At 43.6% G+C, this 11451-nt stretch overlaps 1 protein-coding gene across 1 annotated transcript in view; it reads right to left on the reverse strand.

Moving 5' to 3' along the window:
* LOC108248408 (filamin-C) overlaps nt 1-11451 on the reverse strand; it is a 76884-nt gene that overhangs the window by 28807 nt on the left and 36626 nt on the right. Inside the window, exons 2-9 of the mRNA XM_037981389.1 lie at nt 5960-6208; nt 5602-5699; nt 4986-5136; nt 4514-4632; nt 4369-4446; nt 3279-3441; nt 1013-1213; nt 27-149 (exon numbers count right to left, since the gene is read on the reverse strand). Of these exons, the coding sequence (XP_037837317.1) occupies nt 27-149; nt 1013-1213; nt 3279-3441; nt 4369-4446; nt 4514-4632; nt 4986-5136; nt 5602-5699; nt 5960-6208 (1182 nt within the window). The remainder of the gene's footprint in view (nt 1-26; nt 150-1012; nt 1214-3278; nt 3442-4368; nt 4447-4513; nt 4633-4985; nt 5137-5601; nt 5700-5959; nt 6209-11451) is intronic.

Genomic DNA, 11451 nt, shown 5'->3' on the forward strand with positions numbered 1-11451 from the left:
CCACCAGATCCTGGGCCTGTACTAACTTGGTCGCCTTGGTTTGGGAGGAGTTGGTGGGGGGGCTCTCCTTGTCTTGTCTGAGGGTGGGGTGCGCATGGACTGAGGTACAATCTGCACCGGAGAGTCGGGAGGAGGGAAGCTCTGTGGAACTGAAGGAGGGAACAACAGTCACCATACATTTAGAAAAAGGCAGGAGGAAGACTGAGACCTCCACACCAGCAGGTGGCAGGTCCACCAAACCAGAGGACACAAAAAAGTCCAACATATGAGATGGACAAGACCCGAATTAAAGTTCCTGACAAAACAAAGATTTCTTTCAAATTCAAATAAAGTCCCAACAGTAAGTCGCAAGAAACTGTATCCTTTTGGTCAAATGATATATTATTTAACGAAGTCCTGAAGTAAATCTGAGATTTGTGTGACATTAAACCAAAGGGTCAAACTGTCCAACTAAAAACACTGATGGGCAGATTTATAAAGAGTTATAATTTTACCTTTCCTGACACGTCTGCCTTGTTTTTGTGAAGGCAGCAGTGCAACAGATTGCTCCTCTTCCTCGGTTTCTTCTCCTGAGACTCAGTTACCAGCAGTTACAAGCTTTTTGCAGTTGTTTACAAAAATATGAAAAAGTTTTCATCTAAATGAGTTAAATGTTAAAAAATGCACCAGGGTGTACAGATCACGTTCAGATGGCAGAGCAGCTCGATGCACTTTGCACCTTTGCAAGGGTTCTAAAATGTGGAAAATCCTCATTTAAAGACACAATTTGCTGATGAACCCAGGTTTGAGTTCCCAGCCTGAGCCAACAGAGTTTATTCTAAAGACCAAGAACCAGATCTGCAGCCAGACCAGGGTGTAGGTCTTTCAGGCTCCTACAGAGAACCAACACTTTCAGTCCAAAGTGGTTCATTTTTACCAGAAACTGATGCAGTGAGATGGTGACACTTAAAGAAGAGCCAGAAATGAGAAAGGAGGGGTTCTGGTGTTTTGGGTTTTGTTAAGTGAAGCCCACCTTCGGAGATGTGAACGGTGAAAGGACTTCTGGGAATCTGCTGCCCTGCAAAGGTCACATAGATGGTGTGGGGACCCTCCAGGACCGGAACATAGGTGCACCGGAAGATACTGTCCCCTCTGTTCTCCAGGACAATCTCCACCGTGTCCCTCCGGCCGTTTGAGTCCACAATGATGACGCCCACATCTCCAGAGCCTGCCCCTGGAGGACAGACAGGGTTTAGAACTGTGCTGGGGGTGGGGGACATTTATGATGAAAGAGTTGAATGTTGTGGACCCAGATAAGAGGCAATACTCTTCCTCTTTTATATGCACCATACCTACACTCAAATGGAGTTTTTTAGTTGCTGGCAAGCTGCTCTTGTCAACTTTAGACAATAAATATGACTCTGTTGTGGTCTCAGACCATGCTTCAGTCTTCAAGAGCCTTTTAGTCTAGAAATGTACTAATGCATGACCACCATGGTGTCCTAACACACATCTACTTAAAAAAACAACTTTGTCTCGAACCAAATCAATTTATTTTGTTCAGGTTTATTAGACTCCAAAGGTCACAGCCTCTGTGTTGTGGGAAGAAATGATTATTTCTTCTAGGGCTCATTATGGTTTTAGATTCTGTATACAAACCTTTGCAAGCCGAATATGATCTTATCACATCACACCACTGAATTTTTACTCCATTTGAGATCTAACTTTTATGAACAATGAGATATAACAAGTAAACTGCTGTCTCATTAACTGTGACAAATATCTGCATCCCGGCTGATACCTCGCACTGAAACTGGTGATGGTGCAACATCAGACCTATTGTTAAATAATAACATTTTTGTGAAATTATAAGCAGCTGTACTCATCAGATTATTTAGCTTCTTCAGTGGTATTAACAGTCCTGCTCTGGATCAGAACTTGTCCAAGGAACTGGACCGTCCTATCACATAAATAGAACTTTGAGACTGAAGTCAAATCTTTATAAAGTGGTAACAGCCCAGGTCCAGACGGCTTCCCATGCAAGTTCTACAGAACCGTTTGGAAGCAGCTGGCCCCATTGACTGGATCTTTTTAAACAGGCATGCTTCCTCAAACCTCGAACCAGGATTTTATCTTGTTGCTTTTGAAAAAGGGCAAAGACACATTATTTTGTGGTTTGTATTGTTTCATCAACTTGTTAAACATGGACTTCAAACTGCTGGTAAAGTTACTAACCAGACACTTAGAAGTTTTACCCTCAATCATATCCCTAGATCAAACTAGGTTTATGTGCAATAGGGACTCAATTTTTAATCTCCAAAAGTATTGAATGTGGTTTACAACAATGGAAAATTTGGATTTGGATGTATCTCATGGGTAAGATTAATATATGCGTCCCCTCAGGCACCTGTCAGAACAAATGGCACAAAATCTGAATATCCCTCTCCAAGGCATTGAGGCCTTTAAAGGCCTCTTATTTTCCACTCTAATGGAGCCCTAACCCAAACCCTAAGCCAGTGTTACTACAACCTCTCCGCTCAATGAAAAAGGCAATCTCTTCTATATATTCAAATATTTTTAACCTTTTAAATCCTTCCACTGTGTTGAAAACTGGATGGGAGGCACATTTGGGGCTGTTGATTTCAGCTTCTGTTTGGCGGACATTTTAAAGAGGGCACACAGATCTTCAACCTGTGCTGGTCACAGTTTTGGGTTCTGCAGTGAGCTCACTGAACTAAAGCCAGGCTTATCGAACACAAAGTTCTGTCTGTGTAAACGATGCCAGCAGGGGACAGCAAATTCCTCATGTTTTGGAGCCGCCCCTCCTTTAAGAGGTTTTGCTCTGAAATTTTTCTCACATTATCTAATGTATCTGGAAAAGATATTACTCCTAATATTTTAAGTGCCTTGTTTGGAGTGTGGCCTGCTTCACTTAATCTCTCTCCTGCTAAAGAGGACTTACAGCTTTAATAGCTCTGCTGGCCAGGAGACCAACGCTGCTAAACTGGAAATCTGCAGCTTCATCCTTCATTTGGTTAAACTGGAAACATTCAGGCTGACTTTTGCCAATAAGGCTGGATCATTTGAAACAACCTGGAATCCCTTTATGTCCTACGTTAAAGGTACAGATTGTTGGATCATGTCTGAATTGAGCATCACAGTGATGTGTTGACCTGTGTGTGTACATATATGCATATATGCAACATGTATGTGTATTTACAGATCTTTTATAGCTTATATTATATCAATAAATGATTCTTCCTGCAATCCCCATAAAGATGTCCATTTGTAGCAGTTACCTGCAGTATAAATGTCAAAGTATGTGGGTTTGTTGGCCACATTCCCCATCGACTGCAGTCCCGGTCCGCGGGCTTGGACTCTGGTCGGGTCACCCATGGCCTTCGAAACAGTCACCATGAAGGGGCTTCTGTCAATGTCCTGCCCTGCAAACAGCACCTTTACCTTTGAAGGGGGAGAAATCAGAAACCTTTCAATGGTTTTGGATCACTAAAGACTTTTGTTAGGTTTGTAGATTTTGTAGCTTCGTCTGTAGAACAGGAGATAAAACCAACAGCATGTACAACAACTCAAAGGTATCTGAGACTTTTCTTCTGGAGCTAAAATGTTCCTTCAGAGCATGGTTCTGTGGTATTGATCCATCTACCCAAACCTGGAAATCCAACCAAAGCACTGTCTCCTGAGTTGGACCTTCACTGAGGGTGAAAATATCTGAGGAACTTATACATGTGGTACTTTTTCCTGATATGGGGATTGTGGGATAGACTTGTAGGTGGCTCACCAATTTAAAGAGACTTTTTAATTCATAACTAAACAAAGAACTCTGATTTACTGAACACTGTTGGAAACAGGAAGTCATGACACACTTTGCATCAGTTCTTAGTGGGTCAGATTTATGGAATCAGGTGACTTGTGAGGAACGATGATTGGTTAAAGGTTGAGCAGAAATACCAGGAAGTACCAGAAGTGTTTTCCAGTCTACACAAACCAGTCTACACAGACCAGTCTACACAAACCAGTCTACACAGACCAGTCTACACAGACCAGTCTATACAGACCAGTCTACACAAACCAGTCTACACAAACCAGTCTACACAAACCAGTCTAAACAGCTGAAACTGAATAATGTTTTATTTCTCTCCAAATTTTCCTGTTTTCTCCTTCGTTGAACGTCTGTTTTTAATTGTTGAATTTAGATTGAAAAGCCCAACCGAGGACTGGGTTTGCAAATTAGCCTTTGGCTAAACAACCTCTGTACATTGCTTACAACAAGGCTACATAATTTCTTCTTGGTGCTGCTCAACTAAACTCCCACCAACCTTAAGCCTCCCAGCCTCCCCTGGTTTAGCTGCACCTGCAGAGTTCTCTCACCTTATGGAGACCCTCCACTTTGGGCAGGTAGACCACAGAGTAAGTTCGGTTCTTGTCATTGTTGGCGATCACTCGGGCCTGACAGGAGCAGATATTATTAATCAGGTCCACTTTAAAGTCTTGAACTGTTTGTGTAGACTCAGACCTCCTCTGTGTGTCCCTCTGGATCCTCCACGTAAACCAGGACCTCCCCCATTCCAGCCTCCACCGTCTCCACCAGGAACTCTGCTGGTTTCAGAACCATGTTACCTCTGGGTTCAATACCTGACAGGAAACACAAGAAAAGCATCACAGTGAAGGTTCTGGGACAATCATCATATCCTCGACTACAATAACAGTCAGAAACAGAACCAGTCCAGTCAGGTTCTTGAGCTCATTGGGCTTCACTTCATCATGAAGTTTCTCCTGGAAACACCATCGACATTTTCCCCCTCAAAGTCATTGGTAGAACTTGGAAACAAAAGAAAAACTTTTTTCTGAAAGAGATTTCTGTCACATGACTCGTTCTGTTGTTTGTGACGGAAGTTGGACCAGAATCTGGCTCTGGATCTGAGAGAAGGTCTGGACAGTGAAACAAAAAGGTGAAAAACTGTCAGTCCTGAACCGGTTCTGTTCACCTGGTCCAAAGGCTTTAGCCCTCTTGGGGTGCAGGGTTTTTGCCCTCAGAGGAGCTCCGGGTTTCAGCTTGGCTTTGGGGAACTGGGACAGGTACGTCATGACGGAGTGCTCGTCCACATTTGGGTCAACGATCTCCTCTGGAGCAATCACCTGGAGCAGAAGGAAACATTAAAAACAACGAGGCCTGAGGAGGAGGATCCAACAACAATCAGGGCTCAACACTCATCCAGGAACAATCAGAAGAATGAAAAACAGCTGCTCATCAACGAACACATCTGCATTTCAAAATAAAAGCACCTGAAACAAAGTGACACCAGGAGGACTTTTAATGAACTCATTCCTGTTTGGTTTTATTTTAAGGAGAAATAATTTATTTTATCACTCATCTGATATTTTAGTCATAGTTTTATTTTTAAAATCTGACTTTTACACACTGGTGGTTAAAATATTCTCATTAAGATAAAGACATTTAGAAAAGTCCGGATTGTTGTAAGAAAAAACTTCCATTAATCTTTAAATCTCTCTCCTCAGGTATAATGTTATTTAGTGGAATTATAATCCTGTATTTCTGAACCAGCAGTCACATGTTCTGCTGTCTGAGGAGGTGGGCGGTACCTGTGGGACTCCCAGCCAATCATCAGCCTGCTGCATGGCCTCCCGGGCGTTCTCCACCGGCTGAGTGGGATCCCAGGTTTCCCAGTCAGGACACAGACCTGAAGGCATCACACACAGATCCATGGGTGCAGAAGGTGCTGCAGCACCCCTGATGATAACATGCATATCTAAACACTGAATGATAAAATGAATAAAACGTGAATTTAAAACATGTTTAAAATCAGTAATATTTAGTAATCTGTAAAAACTGTTTAAACCAACAAAAGGTGGGCAGATCAGCTTCAGGTCACGACTGAATTTCTTTAATATTCAGCCTAACTTGTATTCTCTGGCTCATACAGATTGACTCGTCGCCTACCAGGGGCGCAGTTGTCCACCAGCGCTCCCAGAGCCTTCCCGTCCCTCCAGTCCCGGTGGAAGTTGGTGATGGGCAGCTGGGGGACCTTGTTCTGAATCCAGCCCAGCAGACGCTGTTTGGGGGTCAGTTTCTTGGCGTCCTCGTCGTCCTCGTCCTCCCACATGGGCATGGAGATAGAGTAGTGCAGGATCAGGGTCCAGATCAGACCCAGGATCAGCTTCAGGTTCCCGTCCACGATGGCCTTCGAGTCTGGAGAACAGAACCAGAAATATTCTTGGATTTGATATATTCCTTGGATATATGTTCTGTGGTGTGGTCGCTGATAGTGATCTCTAACTCGTACTGTGAGAGCTAACAGCACCAACTCTTCTTCTGTTGGGTTTTACATTTTCTACAGAGGAATGTAAAGTTTTTACCTTTAACCTTCTAAGTGTTGTCACCATTTTGGTTCATGAAGACAAGTTTTATCAAAAATAAAAACCTACAGTCAGAAAACCAGGAGGAAGTGACAGGCTGGAATAATTCCTGATAATTGTTGAACAATCTTTTTCCCCAACCTGACCGTGTTTTTTGACTCACTGCAGTAAAAGTTTCACAGACTTTTATTTTTTCTGTCATTGTGCTGAAAAGTTTCCTCCATCAGCAGCAGATCTGCAACAGGATGATGTCATCCTGTGATCGGCCGAGGAATGAGGTCATTTTAAATAGGAAACACATGCGCGCACCCACACACACACACACACACACACACACACGTTTCTGAGGGAGAATGGAAACTGTTGTTTTTTTCTCTGCAGCTCGCCGTCGGGGTCACGGCGGGTTCACAGCATGAACTCGTGTCATCTTTAAACTCAGACAGACTCTGAGGAAACCGCGTGCTCCCTCGAGCCAGATCGTCCAATCAGGAACCTCTGACATCACACAGGAAACGGTTCTCATGTGTTTCTGCTCGTTCATTATTAGGACTGTGTCCATCAGCAGAACATGCGCTGATCCATCGAGTTCTGCAGGGTTCTGCTGCATCCAGGTGACCTCAGAGAAGCTGCAAAGCAATCTGGGAAGGGTCAAAGGTCATTTCTAAACTACCTGGAGTTTTAAGACAGCTGCCAGTCCTCCCAGCAAATTCACCCTGAAGGTCAGACTGTGCAGTGCTCAGAGAAATGAGCTCCATCTCAGCCTCTACAGGTGTCAGTTAGAACCAGGTTCTGTTGGGTCAGGACCTGGTACCGGGTTCTGTTGGGTGTTTTTATGTTTCAGAGACAGGTAAATCCGTGGAACTGTTGGAACCTTGTCTGTTTTTAACCGTCAATAAATCAGATTTTCCACAGATAAACCAATGAAACGTTCACACAGGAAATGTTTGGAGCAACGTCGTAATCTTTCCCCAGGAAACAGGAACTGCTGATTTTCCTTCCACTGTTGAATAAACTCTGATCACAGAAACAAACTAAATTCAGGAACTTGGGGTCTAAAGGTTTGTAGTTCTGTCCCTCTGGAGCTCTGATGTTCAGATGTTCAGTAAATCACAGGTGGGATGGGGGGGGGCGACAGGACTGGACTTCGGTTGTTTCCGAGCCGAACAACAACTCGTTTGTTTGAACAAACTCATCCTGTTAGTTAACAGCTCACTGGTTGCCAACGGTTACCAAACAAACAGAGGAACAATGGAGTCCTGACAGAAAACACCCCCCACCTCCATCTGAAGGCCGGGGGGGACGGAGAAACTGTGTAACGTGACATTTAGAAAGAAAGGCTTTATGAGGCTGCAGACAAAAACTTTCCTTTCCTTTTAGATTTCTTAGCAGAATGTTAATTTCCTGATCAAGTTCCACCATGACATTAAAACACTTACACATTTACGTTAGAATAGACTCTCTGAGCCTGAAGGATCCTGCAAACCAACGTCCAGTTTCTGTCCCTGAGGCTGACACTGTCCTGTAGTCCTGAGCTCTCCTTCAGTTCTGCTGCTGGAGGACAAGTTGTCCACACGCTGTCTTTACTCGCTCACTCAGACCTGAGAGACTTTGCGCTATAGAAATAAACTGAATTCAATTTATTCAAACTGTCAGAAAACTGAGAGACCAGAAGTCCTGAAGCAGTTTGGATTCAGCAGATTTTCCTGCTGATTGGAGGAAAAACAAACAAACAAACAAACAAACAAACAAATGTTCCAAAAACTCCAAAATCCATCCAGTTTTCCTCTAAAGCCCAGCAGGAACTCAGGACTTCTTCTGTAACAATCCAATAATCACAGCTCTGATAAAGCTAAACTCTTATTGTGAAGAGTATCTGTGAGCTTTATTGTGAAACTCCAGGTTCAGTCCTCTTCCTGTTCCTCTGAATCCTCCTGAGGGGGTGGCCATGATGGAAACAGGAGGAAGAAAAGCATGTTGGGTAATATAGAAGACCCAGAAGCTGCTGGTTGCCATGGTGATTCAGGCAGAAACACAGAGTAAACAGTAAGCCTCAGACCAACAGTCTCTGAGTGAAAACTATCAGTCGGATCAGAACTTCTTGAGCCGTGAGCAGCAGAAGGTTCTGATGGTTCTACAGGGTTTATGGAGGAGATATGAAGAGTTAAAAAGAGCCTTCACTTCCTGTTTGGAAGCTCAGATCCAATGAAAGTCAATGAGAGTTTGGGTGTGTGACCTCTGACCTCTGACCTCTGAGAGGACAGTCCAGCTCCAAACAGGACTGGGTTTAGAGTTCTCTGGTCCTGATGGAGACACGGGTTTGATGGATTTTTGTGTTTTTTCTAAAACTTTGGGACAAGTTTAGAACTACAGTCTGTGATTGAAACAGAATAGTTCTAGGGGTGTTTCAATGATTATAGATGAACATGTTTAATGAAAGGTCTGCATGGATCAACCCAGGAGAGCAGATCTTCAGGACTCAGCTGAGCTCCTCAAGGAGAAGGAGGACCAATATGTTCAGATGTTGGACAGAGAAGACAGATGGTATGAGAGGGGGTGAAGGAAGACATCTATGTCAAAAGAGAAAAAACAACTTTAAACAGAGGAGCTTCCTAAAACCTCCAATGGAGCATTAAGAGTTTTGGATTTGATAAAGCTCCTTGGATGAGAAGCAAAACATCTTCAGCTACAGAACTGAAGTCCAGCTGTGTTTATTTTTTTGTTTAATGAAAGGTTCACACTAACATAAAGACTGAATAACAAAATTTCAGTCAAATTTCTCTCATTATTAAATTCCTGACAGGAAGAAATATAGTTCAGTTTTTTAAATGTCCTCTGGGATCAGTACAGCATCTATCTACCGACTTTAAGGCACAAACATGATAAATAAAAACCCTCAGGAGCTGATCTGTAAACTATCTGACTCCATGAAAACAGAGGTCACAAGGACTGCTTCATCTTCTGTAGCATAACTAAAGGGATGGATCACTAAAACCAACTGTAAATATAAGGAAGGTTTGCTGGATCATGTCTACTAGATCAACAGAAACCTGAATCTGGATCCACAAGAGAGCAGCCTGAACCTTCATCCACTGAATTCAGCTCCATCAGTGTTCAAAGGTCAAAGGTCAAACCTGAAGCAGCTGCAGCAACATGAATACAAACCAGAAAAAACTGAACCAGGTCTGGAGGGTTCCTGTCGGTGTTGGGCTCTGAGTGGTACGATGACATCACCATCTGTGGGGGAGAGTTTATCTGCTGAGCTAAAGGTCAAAGGTCAGACTGCTGCCTCTGAGACACAGACACTAGGTTGGAGAGAAAAAGCTAAAGATCCTGATTCTCTTACTATGACCCGATGCAGGAGGAGGTTTGCTTCAGACTTCAGGCTGGTTTAGGAGTTTATTTATCATTAAACGTATCTCAGTTGGATTGTTTCTAAAAAGAAGATTTAGGATTCGACCAGAAGCTTCAGACTGAAGGAGGAGAAAAACTGAATCAGATCCTTTTATCTCTAAACCAGGTCCTGTTTGGAGCTCGACTGTCCTCTCAGAGGTCAGAGGTCACACACCCAAACTCTCATTGACTTCCTTTGGATCTGAACAGGAAGAGGTAGAGTTTCTGGATTCCTGGCTTGGACTCTTAAAAATAGTTACAAATTGTGGCTTTTAAAGATTGAGTCCAACTGAACTGAATCTGTTTGTTTCCAGAAACTCAGACACATTTGAACAAACCAATCAGAAACCAAGAACTGATCCCTGGATGTGATTGGCTGAAGCTGTGAACCCTCCATGTGTTCAGCAGCTGCTGACGGAGACCATGTGCTCCAGGGGGTCCTGGTTTCAACAGGCCTGTTGTTGTTTCAACAGTGTGACAGTCAGCAGATCTCAGACTGTAAAAACACCATCAGAACCTCAGAGTCGGACTCAAACAGGTCCGAAAGGGAGGAAGATGAGGCTGAAGAGTTATTCAACTGATCCAGATTCAACAATCTGATCCGTTTCTTTGGTTCCTCTAAGAGTTGAAGCAGAAATGAGTCCAGTTTGTTTCTGGGTTTGTTCAGGAACCACAGGACCAAAGAAAACTTGATTCATTCCCAACCCTAACCCTAACCCAGAACCTTCTGTCTGGATCAGAGGTGTCAGAGTCAGTTCCACCAACTGGATGAATTTCAGAAAATAAAAAGCCCAAAGTCTGCTTCAGTGTTGACAAACGCCATGAGAAGTCGGCACTGAGCGTGCTCAGTTACTACTAAAATGCAAAGCGACAGACTCGTCGGGATCAGGTTTAATATGAACTATAATCTTGCAGCTGGATAAAATTCTAACAAGCAGACCTTGACTGGACACATGTGGTCCAGATGAGCAGATTTTCTTTGCAGGAGGTTTTCAGAAATAAAAAATCTGGAAGTTTCTGAGATGCTTCCTGAAAGGAGATGGTTCTTTCCCAGAATTCTTTGCAGCTGCAACATATTTTACTTCTTCGCAGAGAAACAAAGCCAATCAGAACTCCTGATCCGTGTTTCTTCTGTAATGGTTTCTCTTCCTGTCGGATCTTTGTGTGTTTCTTGGTTAGCAGTTGTTTAAAACGACCTCATCTCCTGCTGCTGTCAATCATCTGAACCTTTGGCTGCTTCCAGTCAGGATGCTCAGCTGTTCTTCACGCCGCCTGGCTCAAACTGAAACACGTCGTTTGTTTCTGCCTTTTAACAGTTTACATGAAATTAAATCATAGAAACATTTTCCAGCTAAATATCAGAAGGTTTATTTGAGAAACAAAGATAATCTAATGGTAACTAAAAGAAGTGTTCCATATAAATATGACATCTGAAAGCTAACATGATAACAGCGTTCGGCTGCTTGAGTGTTCGGCTGCGTGCGTTCGGCTGCGTGCGTTCGGCTGCGTGCGTTCGGCTGCCTGCCTTTGGCTTCATGTGTTCGGCTGCGTGCGTTCGGCTGCGTGCGTTCGGCTGCCTGCGTTCGGCTGCTTGAGTGTTTTGGCTGCGTGCGTTCGGCTTCATGCGTTCAGCTGCATGCGTTCGGCTGCCTGCGTTCGGCTGCTTGAGTGTTCGGCTGCGTGTGT

This window comes from Kryptolebias marmoratus, linkage group LG18 (genome assembly GCF_001649575.2).
Source record: "Kryptolebias marmoratus isolate JLee-2015 linkage group LG18, ASM164957v2, whole genome shotgun sequence".
Lineage (NCBI taxonomy): Eukaryota > Metazoa > Chordata > Actinopteri > Cyprinodontiformes > Rivulidae > Kryptolebias > Kryptolebias marmoratus.